Raw genomic sequence first — 27,655 nt, 5'->3', positions numbered from 1 at the left:
CAAGAATGTCTTATATGTACATAACATTAAAATTTAAACACAACCCATTGGCCTGAATGAATTAAAAAAAGAAAAGAGGAAAAATCAATTTGTATTTCGAAAACGATCTCCCGTAGAGGTAGTCGAAACGTCAACATAAATGTATTTTCAATTGAAATTGTGGTTGTCCTATTAGACATAGTAAATGATATTAAAATGTCACAAGAAAATAACTCCCGACAATGTTAGTTTTAATTTGTTTTTTGTATTATTGAATAGATAATGTAAATACCCTTTAAAATTTGGTTTTAAATACTGCACATATTTAACATTTTTTTATTTACTATTAATGCAAAAATTTTATCAGTTTAGTTAGTATCAATTCAACGTTATACATAAACTACTTTTAAAGGTTGTATTCAACTGCTGAAGTAATTCTTCAGTATGAGAACTTTGCTAACTCAAGTGTTGCTCTATGCTCTATGTTCAAGTACATGTAAGTGTTATAATCATTCTTCTTTATGAACAACGTGAGTTTCCGGTTTTTACTAATACTATTTAATTTATTTATTTTAAATATTGAGCTAAGTTTGTTCATAATTAGAGATAAGTTAAGTGTAGTAGTCGCGTCTAGCTGACCCCCGTCCACGCTTCGCTGTGACTTCAGTATTTTCTCAAAATGCTCTTTTCGTCTGGCGTCTCGTCGCGACAACCTCTCGTCATCTCGACATCAGAGAAGTGTTTTATTCTGTGTCTTCCCCTTGTTACCCCTTATTGTTTTAAAGAAATTTTAACTGTTCATTTCTCTAAATTTGGTTCCTATATTTAATATTTTTTCTAAAAGAACTTATGCTTCTTTGCTATACATATTTGTTCCACGTTCCAGTTTTTATTTCCTATTTCATTGTTTCTTCTTTCTTTCCTGTTTTTTTATAATCGTCTGTTTGGTTTCCCTTTTTTTATAGCTTCTTTGCAGTCATTATCAAACCACTTTGTTTTATTTTTAACTTCGTTTGTTCGTGATAATCCATTAATGGATGCAGTTTTCATTATCTTGTCCATTCGTTGCCATATACCGTCGATATTTCCTTTATTTGTTGGAAATTATTTTTCCAATTCTTTTATAATTTTTGCATCTTTTCTGTTTCTTGCAACTCTTGTATATTTAAACTTTCTGTTCGTTGTGTTTTTCGTTTTTTTTTTACACAGGCTGCTGATTTATTTTTACGATAATAAAAAGTGATCACTATCGACGTCCGCTTCACCATAGTTTCGGCAACCTGCTATGATGTCTTCATTATCTTTTTGTAAGAGTACATGTTCTTTTGGTTTAAGACTGATAGACTTTCTACAGTTGCCAGGTTAATTAATATTTGCTTATTATCTATACTAATGTTTACTGCCATTTCCTATAATTAAAGACATCGCTTCAAAAAGGAGACAGCTCCATATTTTTAAGATTTTTCATTTTTATTCAATGTGTGTTGATTCAAAGGCTCTCTATCGATTGGCGCAAAAACGAGGTAACTCCGATAACTAGGGAAATATAATAAATATTCAGATGCCTAATTTTTGTATTCAGTGCAAAAAGGAGACAGCTCCGGAACTGCCTTATTTTTGCACGAAAAAAATAATTCATACTTTAGCCGGTTTGATGCATCAGTATTATGTGTATTTTATGATATTACAAAAGTCTGTTAAATAACATCAAAATGTCGGGTAGTAACAGTTCTGGGAAATAATTTGTTCAATTTTAACAATATATACGATTTTCTGTGTTTAATTCGTTTTTTTTTATTTAATAAAACTCCAACAGGAATCTTATGATTATGGCTATCTGATAATTCACTATGATCAATAAGCAAGTTAGTTATATATACAAAATATTACAAAAAACTTATCTAAGGTTACATTCAGAAATATTCCTTAGGCTCTAATACATTATAGTACTACTAGCTAGCATGTACACTTTAGCCGCACTTTGCTCTGCTCTTTCAGTTTCACTCACTTATAGCACTAACTCAAATGGCTTCGTTCTCTTAAGTCTTCTTATTTGGTTGGCGTTGTCTAGGAGTTTGATGGCCTCCACATTCGCGTGGTTGGAGAGGCTTTGTTCATGACTCTCGGCAAACTTACTTATTGTCTGGATAACCGTATCCACCTGGAGGTCTCGATAAAAATCACAGTTTCTGAAGTATCATGGAGCGTTAACGGTGTTCCTTAATAATTTATTCTGATATCGTTTTATAATTTGGATGTTACTTTCTTTTGTACAGCTCCATAGCTATATCATATATGTCTATATCGGTTTAAGGACTTGCTTGTACAATCAAAATTTGTTATAAGTAGACAAAGTGGATTTTTTCCATCAACCAGTACATCTTTCTGAACTTCATTTCTAATTACTCTTTTTTTTTTCTTAATATGTGCTTTCCAAGGTAGCTTGGAATCTAATGTCATACCCAAATATTTTGCTGTATTTGCATAAGGTATTTTGTTTCTAGTTATACTAACTGGGATAGGTTGTTCTCTTTTGTTAGTAAAATTGACATGAACAGATTTTGTTTCATTCAATTTGATACAGAGTTCTGTAGCTTGGTTGCTGCATCCTCGTGGTTTTGTCCGACTGCTAGAATGCATGTGTCGTCTGCAAATGTCGCAATTGTGTTAGGTTCTAATAATAATGGAATATCGCTAGTATAGAGCAGGTATAGCACTGGACCCAGAACACTTCCTTGTGGAACTCCAGCTTTAACTTCTCTTAATTTTGAATATGCTTCCTCATATTTAACTCGAAAGTATCTGTCAAATATATATGATTCTAGTAGTTTAGAATATTGTTTTGATAAGTAGCATTTCATTTTATGATACAATCCGTTATGCCACACTTTGTCAAAAGCCTGCGCTACATTGAGGAAAATTGCGGAACAGACTTTTCCTTCTTCTAAAGCTTTTTCTACTATATCTGTTATTCTATGCACCTGATCTATTTTTGTGTGGCTTGCTCTAAACCCAAATTGATGAATTAGATTTTTCCTCTGTAATCAATTTTAGTCTCTTTAAGAGTAATTTTTTGTATAATTTAGACATGACAGCTAACAGTGAAATAGGCCTATATGAAGAAGCTTCTTGTGGAGGCTTTCTTGGTTTTAGTGTCATTATAATTTCTGCCACCTTCCATATCTTTGGTACGTAACTCAGCCTAAAGGAAGCGTTTATAAGATGTGTTGATTTTATTATAGCTTTCCTTCGAAGTTGCTTTAACACTTCCCCAGTAATTATATCAAATCCAGGAGCTTTCTTTGGATTTATATTTTCTTTTATTCCCAAATATACTTCTTTTGAAGTTACAGTGCTAATATCCATTTCATCTTGATCAGGGAGTTTCCAGTTAATTATTTCTTGTTCTTCATTTGGTTGAAAAGTATTTTCTAGGTGGTCAGCAAACCTGTTGGCCTTTTGTATATTGCTTCTTGCCCAGCTACCATTAGTATTTCTAATTGGTGGATTCTGTAAGATTGGCCTTTTTAATCGTTTGGTAGCCTTCCACAATGAGTAATCAGTAGCGCTATCATTTGATAGTTTACTTAGGTAGATGCTAACCAATTTGTTTTTAATTTTTTAAATTTCTCTTTTTAATTTTTGTATGGCATTATTTAATCTAGTTTTATTAACTGGTGCTCTAGACTGATGTCACTTGCGTATCAGTTTTCTTTTTTCGGTTATCATTTCTTTAATTTCTTTCGGGTAGTTATTTCCTTTTATTCTTTCGACACTCTTCGTTCTGTTTTTCCAAGCAGCTTGTTCTACATTTTTATTGAGTAATTTTACTTCTGCCTCTAGTTGGTCAACGGTTCTTAATGGAACTGGGAGGTTAATCTTCTCTTCAAGGTCTATCTGGAAACTTTTTCAGTCAGTATTTTTGTTATCAAGTCTAGGGGGGCTTTCTTTTTTGATAACAGTGTCACTGAGTGTGAGGATAATTGGAGAACGGTCCGAGTTTATATCCAATGTCTCTTCTATCTCTATGTAATTTGTTGAAATATTTCTGACTACAAAGAAGTCTAATTCAAGTGATGAAATTTGATCACTGGTACAAAGTGATTCTGGAAGTGATGACGGTAAAAGTAAACAAACAGTTGTCAAAAAACAAGTGGCCAAGAAAAAAAAAGAGATGAAAATAGGTGAAATAAAAATATTGCTAAGAAAAGTAAAGCCGATGGAAAATCTTGTATCGGCATTAAAAAATAAAATAAAGATTGCCATATCTAGATCCACAGTAGGTGGAGGACTAAAACGTTTTTGTTTCTGTGAATAAAACTCGGCATAACTTTAAACAAACTTTGTAGAAATGTTTTTGTTCACTGTATGGCGTTGCATCTTCCGGTGTAATGTTTTTGCCTACGAACAACAAAGGCTGCAGAATAGATTCGGCGCGATCGTGCCCAACAACATCATGCAGATTGCAATAACCAGCAAAGAGAATTTTGAATATATAATCAACCATATAACAGGTATCATGAAAAGGAAGACTATAATAGAAAGAGCCGAACAAGCTGGGTGAGGGGTCAAATACAAAAATAAATAATAAAAAAAAACATAAACATTCTTTTTTTATTTCCTTCTTTTTCTTTTCTGTACAAAAATGTACCAAATGTTACCCTTTACGGTAACCCCCCTTTTTTAAGCTCTCAAGTTTCTCCGCTTGGGAACTAGGTCTCCTTCCCTACACGCTTACTGCTTTTAGGTAAGTGCTGCCATGTTTCGTTCGCTTATGAACTCGTCCAGGGATACCACGGGTCGAAGAGGGGGTGGTTTTAGTTGGTAGGCGACCTGGCAGGGATGTCCGAAGGGGGCCCTCTGTCACATAGTTTGACATCGTGCCGTCGGCGTATGTCTCTGGTCCTTCTTTGGTTGAATCCAACAGTACTAGGGACACCTTCCCTAGTCGATTTTACGAATCTTTCCACCTTAGTAAAAAAAAACTATATGGCGTTGGTAAGAAAAGCTTGGAACTTATTATCAAACAGATTAAAAGACAATAGTTTATTATCAAAAGATATGCGTGAAAAACACAACAATCGCCACAATACGATACGTGAGGATATAATACATCAAATATATCTTATTTACTGTGCGACCATTTTTCTCTAAAATGCAGCTCACAGGTCCCAAGTAAACATCTCCATATAAACCTTGGTAAACCGTAATTTTTCGTCACCATTATTGATTTGAGAAACAAAATTATACTTTAACTAATCTTTTTAGCGTTAGGTGAGGAAACTCCTTTCAATCCTCAACGTGTTGATGATGCTACTTTAAACTTAAAACTGTCACGTATTAGTGACGATGACGTTAAAATATATTTTAGGGATCAAAGGAAACCAAACAATGATCTTCCATTAAATACGTCAGAAACTTCACAATTAGGATCTAGTGGGTTCTCTGTAGGAAAGGTAAGTATATCATATACCATTGTCCACGCATTTTTTTAGAAAATTCCAAATTAACCAATAATTTGTTATATGTTAGAACACCCTTCGGATCAAGCCGTCTGGGTTTCTTGCTCATATTTTATTAAACTTCCATTTATCAATACAAATATTCACACAGTCACACTCTCCCAAAGTTATTTCACTCATCCAGTTGATTTTCTCGTGCTGCTATGCATATCTTGTACATCATTATTTCTTTTTTTGTTGTGAATTAGATAACTATTGATTTTAATATTACACCTTTGTCTGATAGGCACATTAAAATATCCATAAAATGGAGCTGGAGTAAAAAGGGGAAAACCAACCTTCGTGAAAGCCTAGATAATGATTTCACTATCTTTCAAGCAGAAAATTATGCTATAGAGATGCGCCTGTGGGAACTGATAATTAGGAACTGCAGAGAGAGATCTATAAAAATTTTATCGAAAAGACAGGCGACAATAAAGGCAATGCAGTCAAATCTGCATAGTTAGTTTAAAGCATGTTAGTTTAAAACTGTCTTCAGACTTCTAAAAATTAACAAAGTAAATTTAGTCTGGGTGCCGCGAGATACCAGTATTAACAGGAATGAAAAAACGGATCTACATGCCAGAAGAGAGGAAAAATAAATAGTCATATGCTCAGAACCTAGAATTGGCATAGCAAGAAACACAGCCAAAAGAACGATATCAAACTGGGCTGGGTGGAAGGCATGAAACTTAATCACTGGTACGAACAAAAATGGGTCTTTCATGGATTTCCTAGCAGAACACTGTCTCCTCAAGGGACACATGAATAAAATCAAATTAACAGAAAGTGTGTACTACAGGTTTTGTCAGGCTGAAGACGAGACTGTGGACTGCTTTCAGTGCAACTATATAGGGTTGGATAGGATATAAATTAATACATTTAAACAATACCAACTTGAGTCCTACGATTTATTCGAAATGTCACCATTGGCTATAGTGGATATGTACCGTTTACTTTACTTACAAAATGGACTTTTTTTAAAACGCTGGCGGAAAAGAAAGCGTTAACCTAGGGATGAGCCACAATAAACCTCTTAGTTCGAGTAAAAGGGCAGATAAAGCAGCCACTTGTGGTGAACCTAACCCAACCTATCCATAAAATATTAGCTGTTTTGATAGCAATAGTTTTTTGTTTTTTGTCATTTTTTAGGTTTTATTTCCAAATTCTCTTTACTTGATCTTTTAGTGATAATATGATTTAAATATTAAACTATATGTGAGCGAATATTAACAACTTATACATGGTGAATATAACAAAATATTTTAAAATACTGTAAGACATTTTAACGTTTAACATATATGCTTGGTTTCTCACTGCAAAGTGTACAGTAATGCCAGATTTTTCAGGCTGTTTTTTGTTTTTAAATATTTACCTTATTCTTCGCTATGGTTAAAACTAAGATGCAGGCTACTAGCTGGCCAAAGTCACAGGTGGCTGATAGTGGACGACCTTCAATTATTAGTTAGTTATGAATATATAAAATAGGTAGCCCCCGACCAAGCAGTAGTGGATTTGACACCTTAAAAAATGCTACATAAGCACAGTGAAAGTATCATGACATTTGTGAGCAGGCATTGGGGCGGTTGGGCCTGGGAAAATTTTGCCGACCGTAGGAAAAATGTGCCGTCAGGTTTAACAGGTGTGCAGGTGCAGGTCACGTATCGGATCATGATTTTTTAGAAAGGGGAGGGTATGGCAAATACAGTTTTTATTGAAAAAATAAATATGGCATTGCCCAAGGGGCACTACACCGTATCTTTGTTTTTATTGGTCCAATTTTGATATTTGAGACGTTAAGTGAAAGGAGATGAGTCAGCAAATATATTGAGATAAAAACAAACACAACAACATTGCCAAAAGGGCACTAAATTGTATCTTTGTTGTTATTGGTCAGATTTATGTTAAATAAAAGAAGATTGGACACCAATGAATTTTTAAGAGATAAACAAATATACTTATAAACTTTATTAGACAAATCAATAAAATCGCCTTCACATGCCACCTGCCACCTTTTCATAATGATCGAACGCCTACAGGTCTGCTGTTACATTTAATGACCTAAGTACTAATAGGATGCAGTCTGGACAATATCCCTTTCATCAATAGCAATATTTCGATTTAGCACCAGATTAGTCATTATTTGTATCTTGTTCATATTAATCTTTAGTCCGACCTTCTAGGAAGATATAATTTTTTCAGACATCTGTCAACGGTGAATAAATCTTCTTCTTTTTGTTACTAAACAAAAAAGAATGTTTAAACGAAATTTTACTTTTGGCAATACAATTGTCAAAAATAAAAATTTTATGTTGGCATTTATGACATTGAGGCTTATTTGTAATTGGTTGCTATTTTAACTTATTTATAAATTCAATTATTTTTGAATTAAAAAAATGTTTTCAAAATTATAAAAATTTTCGGAGAAACATTTATAAGATTAAAACATTTTTATATTAAATATTTTGAAGATGTATTAGCAGTAATTTTTACTTACTAAACTAATTTTTATTTGGTAAGTTAACAAAAATTGTTTTTTCTTTTTAGTTCAACCTTGTAAGATATTTTGTCTTTTTTAACTCTTGATAATAATTGTAAACACAATTGAAAGCTCGAGATTAAAAAAATAGTTAACCAATAGCCCTTTTATTGACTCCAACCCATCCAAAACAGTTATGTATTTGTATATATATATATATATATATATATATATATATATATATATATATATATATATATATATATATATCTATAAATTCGATTTATAGATGTAAATTAGATATAAATTATGATATCAAACAAATCGCGGGCAAGCAGTGGATGATAATTGTCAAGAGTAGAAATAAATTTAAGCAAATGGAAGAGGCCTATGTCGAGCAGCGGACTAATACAGGCTGAAGAAGAAAAAAAAAGATATATATTGCTCAAATAAGGTTACCTGCTATTTATGTGCATTTGTTAGTAAATGGATGACATATGAATATTGAAAAGATTGTCTCTCGGTATCTAGAAAAAAAATTTTTGAGAAAGATGAATAACTTAAAAAATATGAAGCTTTCGCTTATAGTACCTTACACAAATTTTGTCAAGAGTTTTACGCAGAATCTAAAAATAAAATAATACACAGGGTATTCTGGTTTGTTACTGCAGATTTATCAAATACATAATTCTATGATATTTAATCAAAAGATCATAAAAGTATCAGGAATAACGGATTTTATAAATTTAATCAATATAGTTATTAATATTTTTGTCCGTTGATTGATAGCGAACAATAAAAAAACCCGTATCATAAAAAGTGTGATGGTTACCCCTCCTTAATTTTTTTTATGTTTTTTTTTTCTGTAGGATACAGTGTTGGTAATCCATGGTTGGAAAAGTAATTACAAATCCGAAATTAACGTAGTCCTTTCCGAAGCTTACTTAGGCAAATACGACATTAACCTTTTAGTGGTTGATTGGAGTCGTGTGGCAAACGATTTGTATGTAATAGCTAGTGCATCTGTCGAAAAAATTGGACAAATAGTTGGAAATTATATTAAAACCCTGCAGCAAAAGTTCAAGTTGGATTTAAATAAAACAGCTATTGTAGGCCATTCCTTGGGAGCTCATGTTGCAGGAATCGCAGGCCGTACCGTTGGTGGACTTGCTAATTATCTTATAGGTAAGTAAAAATAACCAATACTTACTAAAAATCGTTAGAGAACTTTAAAAAATTCTGTATAACTAGACAACACAGCGTAATATAAATTATTTATTTCTAACGTAATTATAATTCAACTTTGGATCTAGGTTACTCTCTTTCTTCTTTAGTGAGATTTATTTGGTTATATTAGCATCTATTTTAATCCAGCGTATTCATCACTGCATGTCAACTAAAATTTTTCTTTTCCTGTCTTAACGTCACTTGATCGCCATTCTTGCTTATGTATTTTGTATTTCTCTTAATTTTGTTAAACGATAGGATTTAAACATGTCCATTTACATTTAATTACTAGCCTCTCTAATGTCTCTAATGTATAATGATTTTTTAATTTATCAGCTTTTATTTCGATCTTTAAGTTTTCTATGTAAAATTTGCTTTTGCATTGAACTACATCTTTTATAGTTTTAAGAGACCATAAGTAATTTTTAAGAGTAGAAGCAATGCTTTGGTTATCCAATATAAATGTAAAGTAGTTTAAATAAGTGGCTTAAATTGTGATCTGTTTAATTCCTAAGCAATAAGCCACACTTTTTTAAATAGACGCAAGGCGTTTTCAAGAGTTTCAAGTCGAATAATATGAATTTCAGTACCAATTATGAACTTCAGTTCATCGACATTTTAAATCGAGTAACATATTGAAATGATATTTATTTATGTCTATTTAATTTATAATGTCTTTATCAAAAGGTTCTTATCTAAATTTATTAAAAAGCACAATAACTGATTAATTTATTTATCACTAAAAATACATAATTTATTTAAAAGCGAGCGTAACAATAAATATCGCGGGCGCGAATCTTCTTTATTAACTGTCCTCTTCAATCAAAGTTCGGTTATTTTATAAGCAATCCTGATATTCGAGAACAGCATCGAAAGATCGCATTGTCTTGCATCGAAAGATCGAGAAGCTTAGCCGGGCTCATTCACCATAATTTTGGTTCTAGACCTCCACCGAAATTTCTACAACAAAACAGAATTATTAGTCATCATATATTTATAGTTATTTTTAGGCCAGGATATTTATCGTAACATTGCCCCCTCTTAAAAGATGGTTCCTCCTGGAACCTTGTCGGGACTGGAATCGGAACTGTATGCTGGTATCGGCAACTGGACCCTCTTTTACAACTTCCAGTTGTATAAAAATGACAAGGGACGGTTTTCTCACCGCACCAGTAACTATGCGGATTGGAACAGACTAACACCTGGACTTCGATGTCTTTAAAGATCTCCTCCACCATATTTCGGATAACCCTCCAATCTAATTGGCGGCACTCCAACTTTGGCATGGCTAACTTTTGCACGTCGGACTCTAGTACGTGCTCTCTCAATTGAAGTAAGGCTTCCCATACATCTCGGTAGGTAGGTTGATCACGGGCAGTGTATTTTGTTACCAGGTAGAAAAGGTAACGCGATGCATCTTGGAGTTTCAAGGTTTTACCGGGATTATACAGCCAGACCTTGTCGTTTTTCTTAAAGCAACCCTTTTCGGCTTGTGTATCGTACCGTTTCTTCATTTGGTCGCTAGCGATCTGAAGGTGGGAACGGACCAACTCATGTATATCGTCCATTTTTCTTCGTAATTCGATCACATAATCCTCACCTGCTACATCTTCTCCAGGTCGACACCCAAATTCTAGATCACAAGGTAGTCGCATTTCGCGTCCGAATAGGACTCTGGCTGGTGTCTGGCCTGTTGATTCGTTAACAGCAGATCTGTAGGCCATTGTGAAGAACGGAAGGTATTGGTCCGAGTCTCGCTGATGATCGGACACCATCTTCGTCAAATACTTGCCGACTGTCCTATTCATCCGCTCTACCATACCATCAGATTGCGGATGATATGCTGTAGTTCTTGTTTTCTTCATGCCTAGTCTATCACATATTCCTTGGAATAGATCGCTTTCGAAGTTCCTGCCTTGGTCACTATGTATCTCCAAAGGCACTCCAAATCGGCTGATATATTCTTGGATCAACTTATCTGCAACGGTGGCGGCCTTCTGGTCGGGAAGTGCGTAAATCTCGACCCACTTAGTAAAGTAATCCATTACTACCAACATGTACTTGCCTCCATTTTCACTTTCTGGAAATGGCCCAGCGATGTCCAAAGCTATTCTTTCAAACGGGCTTCCAACATTATATTGTCTCATAGGAGCTCTCCTTTTTCGGTAAGGCCCGTTACTCGTGGCACAAATAGTACATTTCTTACACCAGTCTTTTACGTCGTCGGAACTGTTCATCCAATAAAACCGTTCCCGAATTCGCTGAAGGGTTTTCTTTACACCAAAATGCCCTCCCGATGGACTGTCGTGTAACTGACGAAGTACTTCGGCTATTCTGCTCTTTGGGATCACCAACTGTCTTCTCTTCTCTGAACCGTCATCATCTTCCAGGACTCGTTTAAGCAAGCCATCTTCCATGATAAATGAGTCCCACTGGGCCCAATACGTCTTAACTACTGAGCATAGGTTTGATAATTCTTGCCAAGGTGGTCGACGGTTTTCCTCTTTCCATTTTCGAATTTTCTGTATAACTGGATCTCTTTCTTGTTCTTCTCTGATCTTAATAGGCGTCCAGTCGTCGTTGACCATCGTTGTTCTTAGCACTGCTGCTTCCTTTGATTCCGTTTTGTTGCAGTGGGAACACTCTGCTGGGCATGGCCTTCTAGAAAGAGAATCAGCGTTTCTGTGGCTAACTCCGGCCCGGTGCTCAATCTTGAAATCGTATTCTTGGAGTCGTTCAATCCACCTGGCTATCTGACCCTCTGGATTCTTAAACTGCATCAACCACTTAAGGGCGGCATGGTCAGTTCGGATTAAAAACTTCCTTCCGTAGAGGTATTGATAGAAGTGCTCCACTGATTTCACTACTGCCAGAAGTTCTCTTCTCGTGACGCAATAATTCCGCTCAGGTTTTGAAAGAACTTTACTAAAATATCCGAGGACTCGTTCCTGCCCTCCTTGAATCTGAGACAGCACTCCTCCAATTCCCACATTACTTGCATCCGTATCTAAGATTAACTCTCCTTCTGGCAGTGGATACCCCAAAATTGGTGCTGTTATTAAATGCTTTTTCAACGTTTCAAAGGCATTTTGGCAGTCTATATCCCAGCGGTATTCTCTTGCTTCCTCTGTAAGTCGCGTTAATGGCTTAGCGATATCTGCAAACTTATTAATAAACCTCCGGTAGTAAGTACATAGTCCAAGAAAACTTCTCACTTGATGTTTGTCAGTTGGTTTTGGCCATTCCTTAATGGAATCGATTTTTCCCTTATCCACGGCCACTCCTTCTTTACTGACTATATGACCCAGATAATTGACTTTACCTTGAAATAGCTGGCACTTCTTGGGGTTTAGCATCAATTGGGCAGCTTTAAGTCGATTAAAAACGTTTTCTAAATTCCTCAAATGATCTTCGAATGTCTCCCCCAAGACGATTATGTCATCTAAATAAACCAGGCATGTTTTCCAAGATAACCCTCTCAACACATTTTCCATAATTCCATAAGCCTCTCAAATGTCGCAGGAGCATTACAAAGTCCAAATGGCATAACGTTGAATTGCCACAATCCAGATCCTGTGGTGAAGGCTGTCTTTTCTTTATCGACTGGGTCCATTTCTACCTGCCAGTATCCAGACTTCAAATCTAAAGTAGAAAACAATTTACTTCCAGCCAATATGTCCAATGTGTCATCGATCCGAGGCAGAGGATAACTATCTTTCTTGGTAACGTTGTTCAGCAAACGGTAATCCACACAGAACCTCGTCGTTCCGTCTTTCTTCTTAACCAGGACCACCGGAGAGACCCATGGACTCGTAGAAGGTTCTATCACCCCGTCTTTCTTCATTTCCTGAACAATCGTTTCAGCTTCCTCTCTCTTCGCCTGTGGTAATCGTCGAGCTGTTTGACGAATTGGCTTAGCATTACCAGTATCAATTTTATGCTTAACAACGGTAGTTCTTCCCGTCTTTCCTCCTTTCGGTACGAAAATATCACGATACTGCCGAAGAAATTCCCTTAATTTCCTTTTCTCCATCTGATTTAGAGACTGTCCTGCAACTGCAACCATTTGGTCGAATTTGTCGTTGGAATTATCAGATGTTGTCGCCTGACGGATTATGGATGTCACAGGTACACAAGTTCCTACTTTTGTCTCTTTCTTTATGGTCACTGGGTAGTCGTTGACATTGATAAGTCTCACAGGAATTTCTTTAGCCGAAGTCACCAATTCCTTTCCAATTATGATTCCACGGCCAACCTCATCGTCGTGGTTCCAAGGCTCCATCATAACAGGTCTTCCTTCGTCTACAATTCCCTGTAGTCGCGCTACTATGATCGTTTCGCATCTCGCAGGCACGACTGTATCTTCTGTAATGGCTGCTTGCACAGTGTTGTCATTATGTGGATGAAGAAATACCTCCTCGTTGCCAACTTTGATTACCTTATTCTTAAAATCCAATTGGAATCCATGCATATTCATTACGTCCATTCCTAATATAACATCCTCTTCGATGTCAGAAACTATAACAGTATGGACAAACTTTTCTGCTCCAATTCCCAATTGTACCTGGATTTCTCCATGAATGTTGGCATTTTCACCTGTAGCGGTCCTAAGTCGCAACCTCGTTGGTAACAGTTTCTTTCGGCTGTTTATAACTGTCGGGCGTATAATGGTTCTGGTCGCTCCGGTATCCACCAACAACGTATGCTTTTTACCATTTATGTCTCCATCTACATATACACTATCTTCACGACATTTCAAAGAAGCTATTAGTATGAGAGGGTCTTTGGAAAAGTTCTGGGTCGAAGCTGCCCCCCTAAGGCTGACCCGTTCTAGTTTTCCTGATGGTGAGTTTCTTGATTTGCGTCGTACCTAGGGTGTTTACAGGAGCTTCGTACGTGTCCTATTTCGCCACAATTCCAGCATCTGATGGTCTTCGTTTTCTTGTATGTCATGCTTTTCATCATATTAACGAGCTGGTCAAGTTTATCTTCATCTCCTTCCTCTTTTACAGTCCTAACTTTACTGTACCCGCCAGAGGCCTGCGTAGCTGACTCGTATTCGAGAGCGGCGGATAAGACATCAACCAGCGTCTTGTGACGAGCTAATCGTAGTGTTCTCTGCATTTCATGATCACGAAGACCATCAATAAACGTTTGAACGGCCAATTTTTCCATCATGTCTTCGGGAGCTGTTGGATAAGCATATCGTACTAATCTGGCAATATCTACCTCATATTCTTGAAGAGCCTCATCTTTCTTCTGTCTACGATTTTTAAGCTGCGACTGATATACATGCTCCAAATGTTCGTGGCCATATCGCATATTTAACCTCTTCTTCAGTTGTTCGAAATCATCGGTCTCCTCTACGGCTATGGTCTGAAGCACATCTAAGGCATCTCCTCGAAGAGCGATAGTCAGGTTTACCGCCTTTTCTTTTTCAGACCATCCATTTGCTCTTGCGGCTGATTCGAACTGTTTCATGTAGTTGTTCCATGACGATTTTCCATCGAAAGTTGGGACTTTCACATGGACAGAACCTCCACTTCCTTCAAATTTCGGCCGTGTTTCCAACTTACATTTCGTCTCTTCTTCTTTTGTCTCCACTGTAATTGGATTGTTTCCTCTCTCTGCTGTCCCTGTTTCCTCCATCTTCCTTTCCATCTCTTTAATCTTTTCTTCGAAGGCCAACTTATCGGCAGCAACTTGGTTTTTTAACGAAGATATTCTATCGTCCAGGGCAGACATCTCAGAAGTGACTTTAGAGATTTCTGAAGAGATGTTAGCAGAAAGTTTGCTTTCCAGGGAAGAAATCTCGTTAGAAACTTTGCTTTCTAAAGAAGCGATGTCGCCGGAAACTTTCGAAATATCGCCAGAAACTTTGTTCTCTAATGATGCGATATCACCGAAAACTTTGTTCTCTAATGATGCGATGTCACCAGAAACTTTGGCTACATCACCAGAAACTTTAGCTACATCACCAGAAACTTTGGTTACATCACCAGAAACTTTCGAAATCGACGAGAGGACAGCATCTTCAAATATATAAGTCTCTGGATCTAGTCCTTCTTCTAGCAAAGCGTTCTTTAGTCGTTGGACTAACTCAGCCTTTTTTCCGGTAGAAGCTAATTCTCTGTCTTCGAGATGTCTTCTTAAATTAGTCACTGTCAGCTCATAAATCGTCGTCATTTTCACAATTTATTTAATATCCACTTTTGACACCAATGAAATGACATTTATTTATGTCTATTTAATTTATAATGTCTTTATCAAAAGGTTCTTATCTAAATTTATTAAAAAGCACAATAACTGATATTAATTTATTTATCACTAAAAATACATAATTTATTTAAAAGCGAGCGTAACAATAAATATCGCGGGCGCGAATCTTCTTTATTAACTGTCCTCTTCAATCAAAGTTCGGTTATTTTATAAGCAATCCTGATATTCGAGAACAGCATCGAAAGATCGCATTGTCTTGCATCGAAAGATCGAGAAGCTTAGCCGGGCTCATTCACCATAATTTTGGTTCTAGACCTCCACCGAAATTTCTACAACAAAACAGAATTATTAGTCATCATATATTTATAGTTATTTTTAGGCCAGGATATTTATCGTAACAATATCCATCCATTTAATGGCACTACATCTCAAATCGGGCCTTGACCTCCTTTAACAGGCTCCTCCAATCATCTCGATTTACCTCTGTTCTTTTCCATGAACGGTTTCCCAGGCAGTTCCTGGCATCCCCATCGACTTCGTCTTCCCATCTCTTTTTAGGTCTTCCAACAGGTCTTTTTCCCTGCATTCTTGCATTTAGTAATTTTCTGGAAATTCTATTCTCATGCATGCGGACCACGAGTCCTGCCCATCGCGAAATGGGCTTTATTTGCCCGCTTAAGCCTTCTATTTATTTCCGGTTCTTCTTCATTGCTTGCGACCAGATCCATTCCTAGGTATGTGAATCTAGTAGAATCGAGTAACATATACTTTGATTTAATATATCTCAACAAAAAGAAATCCAACAGAGTAAGATCTGACGACCTAGCTGGCAATTCTATGAAGCCTCTATTTTCAATCGATTGATTTGAAAATATTTTGTTAAAATAATAACGAACGGTCACATCATATTGGAGAGTATCTCAATACTTATAAATAGCGCAATTAATTCTGGTACTTCCTGCTGTATCAAGTCTAAATATTTGGCATCAGTGAGATTTCCTTCTACCAAAAATTGGGCTGATAATTTGTATGCCAATAAATTCTACCTATACATTAACCTTTTAAGGGACTTGGGCATGGGCTTCTTTCTATTATTTAGACTAAACTCATTTTGCAAGGATGCCATTTTATGTTTTTTATGTACTTAATTATTGAACTTTTTTTGATGTTATGATTAGAGACTAAAGTTGTAGAGCTCTATATAATTTTTTTTTTAAATAATAACTTTTATCTGTGTAAGTCACCATATTTTAGGATTGGATCCAGCGTGGCCGTTATTCGTAGTTTTGCACAGAAACATCCGAATAAGGCCAACAGATGCAAAATTCGTCCAAATTATCCACACAAGTGACGTGGGCATACAGGCCAGTCTTGGCCATTCAGATTACTATCCAAATGGGGGACTTCGTCAGCCGAGATGTCCGCTTATCCTTTACGGTAGGTAATTAGCACAACAAAATTTTAAGAATGTCTTATTGTAGTCCAAGATACCAGTGCCATCAGACTTACTTATTTTCTTACAAATAAAAATTATATAATAACGTAGTATGTATAAGGCTACACTTTGAGTGTATGCATACCTGCTAGGTTGAGCCGATGGCAAATTTATAGGTACCAGGTGCTAAAGATAGCTAAAAACAGTTCTTACTTTTTTTAAAGCCTTATTATTTAATTTTACGTAGTTTATGAGTTATTAAAATTATTTCGTTGGCGGTAACTTTTACCAGACGCTTTAAAGGTTTTAAAAAATAATGTAGCTTTACTTATATTCTCACTCTTATATGATTTAATATATTTTTATATATAATACTCGGGGAACTAATCAAACAATTCTTGTGAGCAGCCAGAACAATCAGAAGGGTCAAACATTCCGTCAGACAGACACAGAAAGAAAAGTAAGTAGTGTTGTATACATATATCGAGACTTTTTGTGTGCCTGGGAGAATGTTTGGTACTTCCGATTGGCCTTTCTGCTTTTAAAAATTGTTGGATTAGTGTCCTGAATAACATTTATAAAAATTAAGAGCAAGAATATAGGTAAATTTACATTATTTTTTTAAAAGCTTTAAAGCATCTGGTAAAAGTTACCACCAACGAAATAAGTGTCGCGGTATTGATTATTAACTTTTAATAATAATTTTTAAAACATACGTAAAAATAAGCACTTAAAAAATAACTGATGTTATTAAGCACATATTATGTAAACAGATATTTTTTTCTTTTTTTTTTCCTTTTCTTGGCTATAAAGTCCTTTGTACATTTTGGTCTGCTTCCATTCTGCGAAAATGTATAACCAATATGTTGTTGTTTGTATGTTTTTTTTTATCAAAATTGGTATAACTTATATGTTTGTGTATTTTGAGTTGCATATGTATTGTTTATATATTGTAGATGCTTGTATCGGTCTTCCTATTATTCCCGTATTGTTGGTATGTTCTTGTTAATGACTTTTTCTTTTAGTATTGGCAACCAAGCCCGCTACATTTTGCTGATGTACATTGCACATGATGATGATTTGCACATTTTCCTTATTCAGTAAATTTGTGCAATTAAAGGAATTTAAGGAATTTATAAAAAGTCTATGTAGTGCAAAAATGTGTAACTAAGTTATTTTTTGTAGGGTATGTTTTTTAAAATTGATGTAAGTTATATGTTATGTTTGTCTATTGTGTGTTGCATATGTATTTTTGATAGAGTGTAGATGTTTGTCTCCGACTTCCTATTATTCCCGTATTGTTGGTTTGAACGTGTTATTGACTTTTTATACGTGTTATTATAGGTTTGCTACACATTTTTCTTTATTCAATGAATTTGTGCAATTAAAGGAATTTAATGAAATAAAAAAAAATTTATAGAGTTTAAAATTATATCATCTTCCTCGCATAACCGTTCGTTAACTCTGCCTCCGATGGTCCTCAGTAATTTCCTTTCAAAGATTTTTAGTAACTCTTCATCTTGAGTCTGCCCATATTTCCGATCCGTAAGTCAGCTTCTTCTTCTTCATGTGCCATATCAGAATTATCTGACGTTGGCAACCACCATTGCGAAGGCTTCTCGATCTTCTGCAATATGGAATAATTGTCCTGCATTTGATATCTGTGTCCATTCACGAATGTTTTTTAACCAAGAAACTTGTTTTCTTCCTTCACCTCTACGGACCTCTATTTTGCCTTTTAGGATTAGTTGTAATATGTTATATCGACTTCCACTTACTATATGTCCTAGATAAGACATTTTTCGATGTTTAACAGTCTTTAGCAGTTCTCTATCTTTGTTGGCGTTTCTGAGTACTTCCTCATTAGTTTTCCTTGCTGTCCAAGGTATCTTTAGCATTCGTCTATGAATCCACATTTTCAATGCTTTAATTTTGTTCATGATCGATACTTTTAGCGTCCACACTTCTGCACTATACAAAAGTACTGACCAACATAGCACTTAACCATTCTTTGTCTTAGATCTAAACTGAGATGAGCAAAGAAATTACTTCAGTTTCATAAAAGTAATTTTAGTCATTGCTATTCTACGTTTTATTTATATGTCTGGATCTAGTTGGTCCGTTATCACAGTTCCCAAATATGTTATTTTGTGCACTTTCTCAACTTGGACTTCGTTTAATTGAAGCTTTGCATCGGGATGTGGGTCACGACTAAACACTAAAAATTTGATTTTGTTTGAGTTTATTTTAATGTCCATTTCCTCTCCTACCTCGTGAATACGATCAAGCAGAATTTGGAAACCTTTAATATTATGTGTTAAAAATAAACTAAATTAAACTCAGTGTTGTGGGATAAGAACATTACGATAAAGACAAAAAAGAGAATATATAACACCCTGACAAGAAGTATCCTGACATATGGGTCCGAAAACTGGACAATAAACAAGAGAAATAGAGGTAGAATAAGAGCAGTAGAAATGGAGTTCCTGAGGAGAAGCTGTAGACTTACAAAAAGAGACAGAATTGAAAACGCAGAGATTAAGCGGAGAATGGGAGTGCAATCAGACATAATCGACTATATAGAGGAGAAGAGACTATCCTGGTACGGCCACGTCAGAAGAGCGGACAGAGGACGCTGGATAAACAAAATCACAGAATGGAGCCCGATTGGAAGAAGAAAGAGAGGAAGACCCCGAAGGTCATTCAGAGATGAAATCGACGAGGCTATGGAGAAAAGAACCCTGCGAGATGGAGACTGGAATGACAGGGAAAATTGGAGAAAACGGTTGAGTGAAGGAAGACAGTGAAAACTGTGGAAATCCTTAGTAGTAGTAGTAGTAATATTATGTGACAGAATTAATGTATCGTTTGCATATCGAATCACATTAAGTAGTTCCCCGTTGATTTTTATTCCATATGGTTGTCTCTTAAGTGCCTTTTTAAATAACTGGCCCGAGTAAACATTGAACAATGTTGGCGACAAAATGCAACCTTGTCTGACTCCTCGTTGTATGGAGATTTCATCGGTGTAGTTATCTCCAATATTTACGATAGCAGTTTGATTCCAGTACAAATTTTTAATGTACAAATTTTTAATGACACGAATATCCTTGTCATCTATTCCGATATTTTTCAGTAGTTGCATTAATTTTACATGCTGTACTTTATCGAATGCCTTTTCGAAGTCCACGTAACATGCAAATACATCTTTTTTTTAGTCACAGCATTTTTGTAATAGGATGTTAAGGACAAAAAGTGTCTCCTTGGTTCCCATAGCATTTCTAAAACCAAATTGGGTATCTTCGAGATCTTCTTCGCATTTGCGTCTAATTCTATTGGGAAGTATTCTTAGGAAAATTTTAAGAGTGTGGCTCATTAGGCTAATTAATCGATATTCTGAGCATTTTCTCGCATTGTGTTTTTCAGGTATTGCGACAAAGATGGATTTGAGCCAATCTGTGGGAATCACTCCGGTCTTATATATTGAATTAAAAAGTCTTACTACTACCTACTTTTATGTTATCATCCTCTATTAGTTTCAGCAACTTAGTTGGTGTATCATCTGGACCACAAGCTTTTCTAATTTTAGCATTATTTGTAGCGTGTTCTACCTTGCATTTTATAATTTCTGGGCCGTCAGTACAGTTTTGGTAGAATTCGGCAATATTATTCCTGTCATCTTCAAACAACTCTGATATATACAGCTGCCATTCTTTTCTTATTTCGTGCTCATTTACAATAATTTTGTTATTATTGTCAACGAGTACAGAGAAAACTCGTTTTTTAAATATATTACTTATTTTTTTTAGTTTTTTTGTGCATATTAAATAAGCCGTGTTTAGACATTACATCCTCTATTTCGTCGCACCTTTCTGTAATCCATTTTTCTTTGGCTAATTTGATCTTCTTTTTTATTCTTCTCTGCATATGTTTATATTCCGTTTCATTAGATTTTATCAGTCGACGTTGTTCCATTAATTTCAAGATGTCGTCTGTCATCCATTTATTTTTCTTGCTAAGTTTTTTCTATAATCATTGTTTGTGGAGATTTCAATAACTTGGTTTTTAAATTCACTACATAGTTCTTCTGGATCTTCTAGTTGTTCTCCAATGTTTTTTATTCTATTGTTAAATTCTTTTTTAATTTTATGTTTTATGTTTATATCGTCAAAGTCAAGTACATTGGTTTTTGGTTTTTGTCGATTAAATCGTTTTAACCTTAGTTTAATATCTGCTACAAGTGGTTGATGATCAGATCAAATATCTGCTCCAGGAAATATAGTGACTTTTTTGACGGCATTTCGGAAACGCTATAAATAAACGGAAAACTATATAGTCTATTTGATTTCTTGAGGACTCAGGCTTATTGCCATCATCAAATGGGGCTTTCCAAGTGTATAGTCGTCGCTTGGGTAGTTTATACCAGGTGTTTGCAATGATCATATCGTTTTCTTTACAAAACTCATACAATTTCTGTCCTCGATCGTTAGGTTGCCCTAGACCATAATGACCTACAGTCTGACCTCGTCGACCTTCCCCAATTTTTGCATTAAAGTCGTCTATAATTTATAAAATTTCGTGTTTATTAAGTTTCTGTAATATGTCTTGGATCTTATCGTACAACTTCTGGACTTCATCGGCATATTTTCTATCTGCAGTCGGGGCATAGATTTGAAGTATGTTAGTTTTAAATGGTTGACTATTTATTTGGAGTAATAATATTCTATCCGAGACTGGTACGAAATTAATCACATATTTACTCAGTTCTGATGTTACTAATATACCTACATTATTTTTGTGATGCGGGTCTTCTGTGCTGTTACCGGAATAATTTAATAAACTTCCGTCCTTTTTAATGATCCTGACTCTGGCCATCTCATTTCGCTGATTTCCAGTAGGTCTATTTTCATTCTTTTCATTTCTTGAATTGCGTTGCCAAGTTTCCCAGTCGCAAATAGATTTCTAACATTCCATGTGTACATTCTAAAATTAGATTTCACATTCTTTAGCACATTCTTTATTTTTAGGATTTCTTTACGAGGTTTTCGCATGTTTACGACCTGAGAGGCCTCGTGGTATAAATATGTTTCTCCTTTTCTACCAAATCTTGGCCTCCACTTTCCATGATTAGTAACAGTTTGCAATTGCAGTGTCAATTCTATGGTGATTTTCCTGGGGGTGCTCTATGAGCCATTAATGGAGTGGTTCTTATTTCACTGTTTCTATAGTTCCTTTTTAAATTAAGTATTTTGCTGTAAATGACTTCTAAGCCCTTTGACGACTATCGGTATGTTGAGATGACCACATATACAAACATTTCTTTTAAACTTCCCAGCGGTTTTACCGTCATTATAGTGTGTAAAATTGGTTGCCTATATTATATTCTAAGTGTGTAACCAGTTTAGAACCAATTTGATTAAATCATATTGGCTGGATAACATAATTAGTCAAGCACACATTTGAAGCGGTCGTTCGGTGTTGACAGAGCGACATATTTTAATTATTTTCATGTTTATTTAATTATTATTAATTACAAAAATTACAGGTAAGTTATATTGAAGTCCGTTTCACACGAAGTACTGTTATTTTCATGAATACATTTTAATTTTTTTTTGTAGATCACTGTCTTTTATGTGGTATTCTGGCACGACCACAGAGCACTTCTTATATGAATTCTGCCAATATGCAAAATCAAAAGTGGAGCTTCGGGCATTTGGAAAATATGCCCCAAAACGAGGTTGACGCCTAATTGGATGAAATTACAAGTGAGCAGGAATCAATGTTGAGGATTCCATGGGTACAAAGAGTTACTAATGTTGAGGTACTTCGTCGCATGTGTAAACAAAAAGAATTACTAAGAATAATCAAAGAGAGGAAAATGCAATACTTGGGTCATGTGCTGAGAGGCGAAAGATATGAACTACTTCAAGTTATACTGGAAGGAAAAGTACAGGGCAAAAGATCAGTAGGAAGACGCCAGAACTCGTGGCTGAAAGACCTGAGGAGATGGTTCGACCGCTCATCCGCAGAGATCTTTCGCGCAGCAGTTTCCAAAACTACAATTGCCATTTGGATCGCCAACCTTCGAAAGAGACGGCGCAATGAGAAGAAGAGAAGAAGAAATCAATTGTCTCTGATATTAAATGCGTCTTGGGAGATCTGATACTGAAGACGATGTACCGCTAGAGTACGGCTAGCACAGCGAGATAACTCCGTATGTTGGACCCAAAATAAAAGTTATATAACACAAATAAATTAACTTATTGAAACTACGGGCCCAAACATTCCAAATTTGCAAAGGACCTCACAGATGTGTTTTTGAAACTATTACCTGAGGATCTAATTCACTTAATTGTATTTCAAACCAATCTATATTACATTCAAAAACGCGGAGGAGGAAATGGATTTACACCTTCTACAGAAGACGAAGTCAAAATATTTCTAGGAGTAAATTTATTATTTCGTATGAAGGAAATGCCCAGTTACAGAGACTATTGGTCGTCACGTGATGAATTACGAAAACCTTTCATCAGTTTGGCTATGTCACGTAACAGATTCGCTTGGTTACTAGGCAATTCACATCTGGTTGATAATACAGTGCAGCCAAAAAAACTGATCCCGGATTTGACAAAGTTTACCAAGTATGACCTCTACTCGCCAAACACATGAAAACGTTTCTTGCAGCCCTGAATCCACATAAGTTTCAAGCCGTCGATGAGTCTATAATACGATTTAAAGGTCGAAGCAATATCCTACAGTACATGCCCAATAAACTTATAAAACGTGGCTACAAAGTATGGGTTAAAGCAGATTCAAGCGAATTCTTATGCGGATTCCAGATATATACCGGCAAAGTGGAAAATTCCACCGAAAAATCTTATGCTTATGACAATAAGTCGTACAGGATCTAACAAGGGTCTTAATAAATAAACACCACTGAGTGTTCTATGATAACTATTTCAACTGTACTAATCTTCAGAGATCTTTATTCTCGAACGGAATTTACGCAAGTGGAACCGTTTAAAAAAAAAGAAAGGATTTACCAGAGTTCTTAACTGACAAACAAATAAATCGAGGAGATTCAGATTACCGGATTACAGATGAACTATCTGCGTTAAAGTGGATGAATCGCAGAAGTGTGATTCTTCTAGCAAATCACCAAAATCTAGAAACAAACGAAATTTTAAAGAGAAGACAAAAAGACGCTTCTCTGAATGAGGTTTCATGTCTACAAATGAAAGTGCTCTAAAAATGACATATGGGATATGTTGACAAATTTGGCATGCTGAAAAGTCTTTATGAGGTAAATCGTAAATCACACAAGTGGTGGCATAGAATATTTTTTTATTTTGTGGATGCGTGCGTCATAAACGCATTCATTCTATTTCAACTTAGAAGCAAATCCAAAAGTATGTGTGTGTGTGTGTGTGTGTGTGTGTGTGTGTGTGTGTGTGTGTGTGCTGTTGGTTTATTTTGACTGTGGACTTAATTAATCTTTGAAAAAATTCCGGTCTTCGTGATTAGAGGCCTTATTGGAGCTCCAGAAAAATTAAAAAGGAAAAGACCAAAGAACTACTTCTTTGAGATGTTTGAAATGTAAGCAGAACGCAGTGGAAATCTTTATCTTGCAATATCGGATTGTATTTGTCTCAAACACGACAAAAATTGCTTTGCAACGTTCTATGCAAAACAATAGGAAAAATAAAAAGAAAGAAATGCTACCTGGTTTTTATTTTACATTTAATTTTTTGTTACGCTATGTTCCTGCTGGTATCTTGAGAATACCACATCCTGCAGGATATACTTCAGGATCAGCATTGTTTATTTTGACTGAATTTGTTTTAAGTATGTACTAAATATACTTAAAACATATATAAACTTATATACTTAATATAAAAAATTCTGTTTTTGATAAACTTAATAAAAATCCGGCTTCAAAGGGTTAATAACTAATATACTTGTTCTTCTTTTTAAGATTTATGCAGTCATGTTAGAGCGTACATTTATTTAGCAGAATCTATAAAAACTGGCCGTTTCGTCGCAAAACAATGCAGAAATTACTTGGATTTTAAAACTGGATGTCGAGGACCTCAATCATATATGGGAGAGTTTTATATTGATAAAAAGTAAGAAATCTTAAGTCCATGAAATGAATAAGTAGATTATACAATACAAAAAAAAAATTTTACGATGAACTAAATTTTAATACACATTTAAAATTGTCATTTTTCTTTATATTCCGGAAAATGTAGAGGTCTTTGATTTATATTTGACTAAAGAAAATAAATTGAAGAAGACTAATGTGTTTTTATGACACATGAAAAATGAAAAGTATTTTTAAAGTGTATAAAATATATAATTCTTAGTTTAGCGTTTTTGGTTTACAAAGCCATTCTCAGAGCTATGGTCAAAAATTAAAAAAGTACTAGAACAAAAGAGGGATCCCATTGGCGAAAAAAAAAATTTTTTTTTCCAAGTTTTCAAAAAACATCTTAAAGACAGCACATTAACTGTCTACACAAAAAACAAGTATTTTGCTTATGGTACTGGTGCAAGTGGCCAACCATATGGATGGAGTTGAGGCCACAAACAAACTGTCTGAGACAGAGATTCTATCTCAAGGTATAGTAGGATCTATGGGATCACTCTCTAGTAGTGGTACTATTTAAATTTTTGACCATAGCTCTGATGATGGCTTTGTGAAACAAAAGCGCTCAGCTAAGAATTAAATATTTTATACACTGTTTAAATACTTTTTTTTCATTCATTTACAAGAAAATAAATGCCTGATATGACTATCTATTATTTATGAAAATTCTAGTAACTAGTATTTTTTAATCCGTTGTGCAATTGCAATGTGCAGTTGCAATTAATTGACTTTAGTCAAGTGTATTATCACTATTGTTGTTTGTTATCATATAAGATTTAGTTTCCTGTACAGGTGTGTAATCGTCATTGATGAATACTCTGAATATATTTTAAACTTATAATTTTATCTATATTTATATTTGTTTCGTTTTTTAGGGCACGTGGAACCTACTATTTGGATACTAACAGTACACCACCATATGCAAAAGGTTAATAGGAATTGACATTGATTTAAAATATTATTTAAATTGTTATAACTCAAATGTATCGATTTTATTGAAAAATAAATACTTGTAGAAAAAAGTTATATTAAAAAAAGTTTATTTTTCGTGTTCACAAATATTGGCTTGAATATTTTGCGACAGACTGTACGTCTTCAAAACAAATGTCAGATGTGATTTGTGTTGTCAAGTTGCTAGCCGAACGTGCGGCTGTATGCGGTACTTGTTACCTACGCTCTCTTCATCTCAAAAATGCAGTAAAAGGTGCATTAGTTTTCGCTATATTCGTGCACCCCAAAAACACAGGTATAATAATGAACAATGTCGTAAAATAAACTCTTTATAGTAATAGTGTTTTTTTAAATATTCTCTAGGTATTAAAAGTATAGTATCGATTGATTACGCTTTATTTTTCTCTAAGTACAACCCGATAAAACCAAACACATAAAGAATCATCGTCGTGAAGTCTGCTTACGTATATCGAAGGAATCTCTTTAACAGTCCATGGTCCTAAAATATTTGGTACAGTACCCGCTGGAGAAAGGTATTTAATAAGGTTTCCCCCAACAAGTGTTGGAGATCGGACATTCCAACAATACTAATAAAGTGATTTTTTATTTTTGTAATATGTACGACCAATTAAAAACACTGGCGTGTTCTGACATGTAAGTTCAGCCACTAAATAAAATTTGTTATATGGGGTTTAAAGGCAGAAAATTCTTAGAGACAATTTTATTGCTAAGGTAGGAAGAGAAGAAGTGTACAGACAGACTCAATATCGAGAAACACAGTTGACATGTACACTGCAACTATAATTGAATCACACTAGTGGACTTTGCAACATCTATTTATAAGTTATATCAGGCTTCTTTTGTTGTTTGGTTGTTCTAAATATTTTTGAAACGTCGTGATACCTCGCTACTAATATTTTTTACCGGAATTCGAGCAGGTGCAACAGCAAAATTTAAACCTTTTAAAAGAACACTATTCGTGGCTTCATCAAATGCCAGATTTTTAAAGTTTTAGACTAATTTGTTGGTTTTTGTTCGTGGTTTTTTTTTTCTTCTTAAGCCGCAGTTTTTTTTCTGAGTGAGGTTGGAGTCTTTTTCTGCTTGAAAGTGTGACAAGTTGGTATAATATTTTCGTTACGAAAGCGTTCTCAAATATAAGGTTGCATAACAAAGCAGTTCAATCGTAGTTTTTTGTGTCTTCTGATATATTGCAGAATTTTCTCCCCGTAGAGAGTAATTGTGGTACACTTTAAATTTACGAAGGAACTATAGTCATGTTGAAAAGATGCCAGAAGAGAGATGAGCCAGATGAGTTAGGACTGTGATAATGGTATGAGCATTAGAGCTCAGCGTAAACAGAAACTAGTTAAAAAAAAGAATCTCTTTCAGAAACAGAACAACAGCGAAGAAGAGAAGAACAGCGAAGATCTTTTCTTTTTAAGTACATAAGTACAATTTAACTCAAATATATATAATAACGTTGATCAATACTATCAATACGATGTGAGGTTAGTACTTTTTTATTTTCTTTTTTTATTGCAAAATAGATAAATATTTATGCCCGTTAAAATTTGGTTTTATACATTTACTTCTGCACGTTTTTAACATTTTTTTTTATTTGTTGTTCATGCAAAAATTTTATCTATTAACTTGATGTCTATTCTACAGTATATAAACCATTTTTAAAGGATTAAGAGTTAAAGTAATTATTTATT

The 27,655-nt window shown here is 34.9% G+C and overlaps 1 protein-coding gene across 1 annotated transcript; it reads left to right on the top strand.

The window, feature by feature from the left end:
- The first annotated feature begins 360 nt into the window (after window positions 1-360).
- LOC140435519 (pancreatic lipase-related protein 3-like) lies at window positions 361-25,987 on the top strand. The gene is made up of 6 exons (XM_072524258.1): window positions 361-475; window positions 5,248-5,435; window positions 8,829-9,144; window positions 16,660-16,842; window positions 24,816-24,966; window positions 25,865-25,987. The coding sequence occupies exons 1-6, from the start codon at window positions 424-426 to the stop codon at window positions 25,920-25,922; spliced, it is 948 nt and encodes a 315-aa protein (XP_072380359.1). The 5' UTR covers window positions 361-423; the 3' UTR covers window positions 25,923-25,987.
- Window positions 25,988-27,655: the final 1,668 nt, after the last annotated feature.

The sequence above is a fragment of the Diabrotica undecimpunctata genome, chromosome 3, assembly GCF_040954645.1.
Source record: "Diabrotica undecimpunctata isolate CICGRU chromosome 3, icDiaUnde3, whole genome shotgun sequence".
Lineage (NCBI taxonomy): Eukaryota > Metazoa > Arthropoda > Insecta > Coleoptera > Chrysomelidae > Diabrotica > Diabrotica undecimpunctata.
This window is presented reverse-complemented; position numbering and strand designations above follow the sequence as displayed.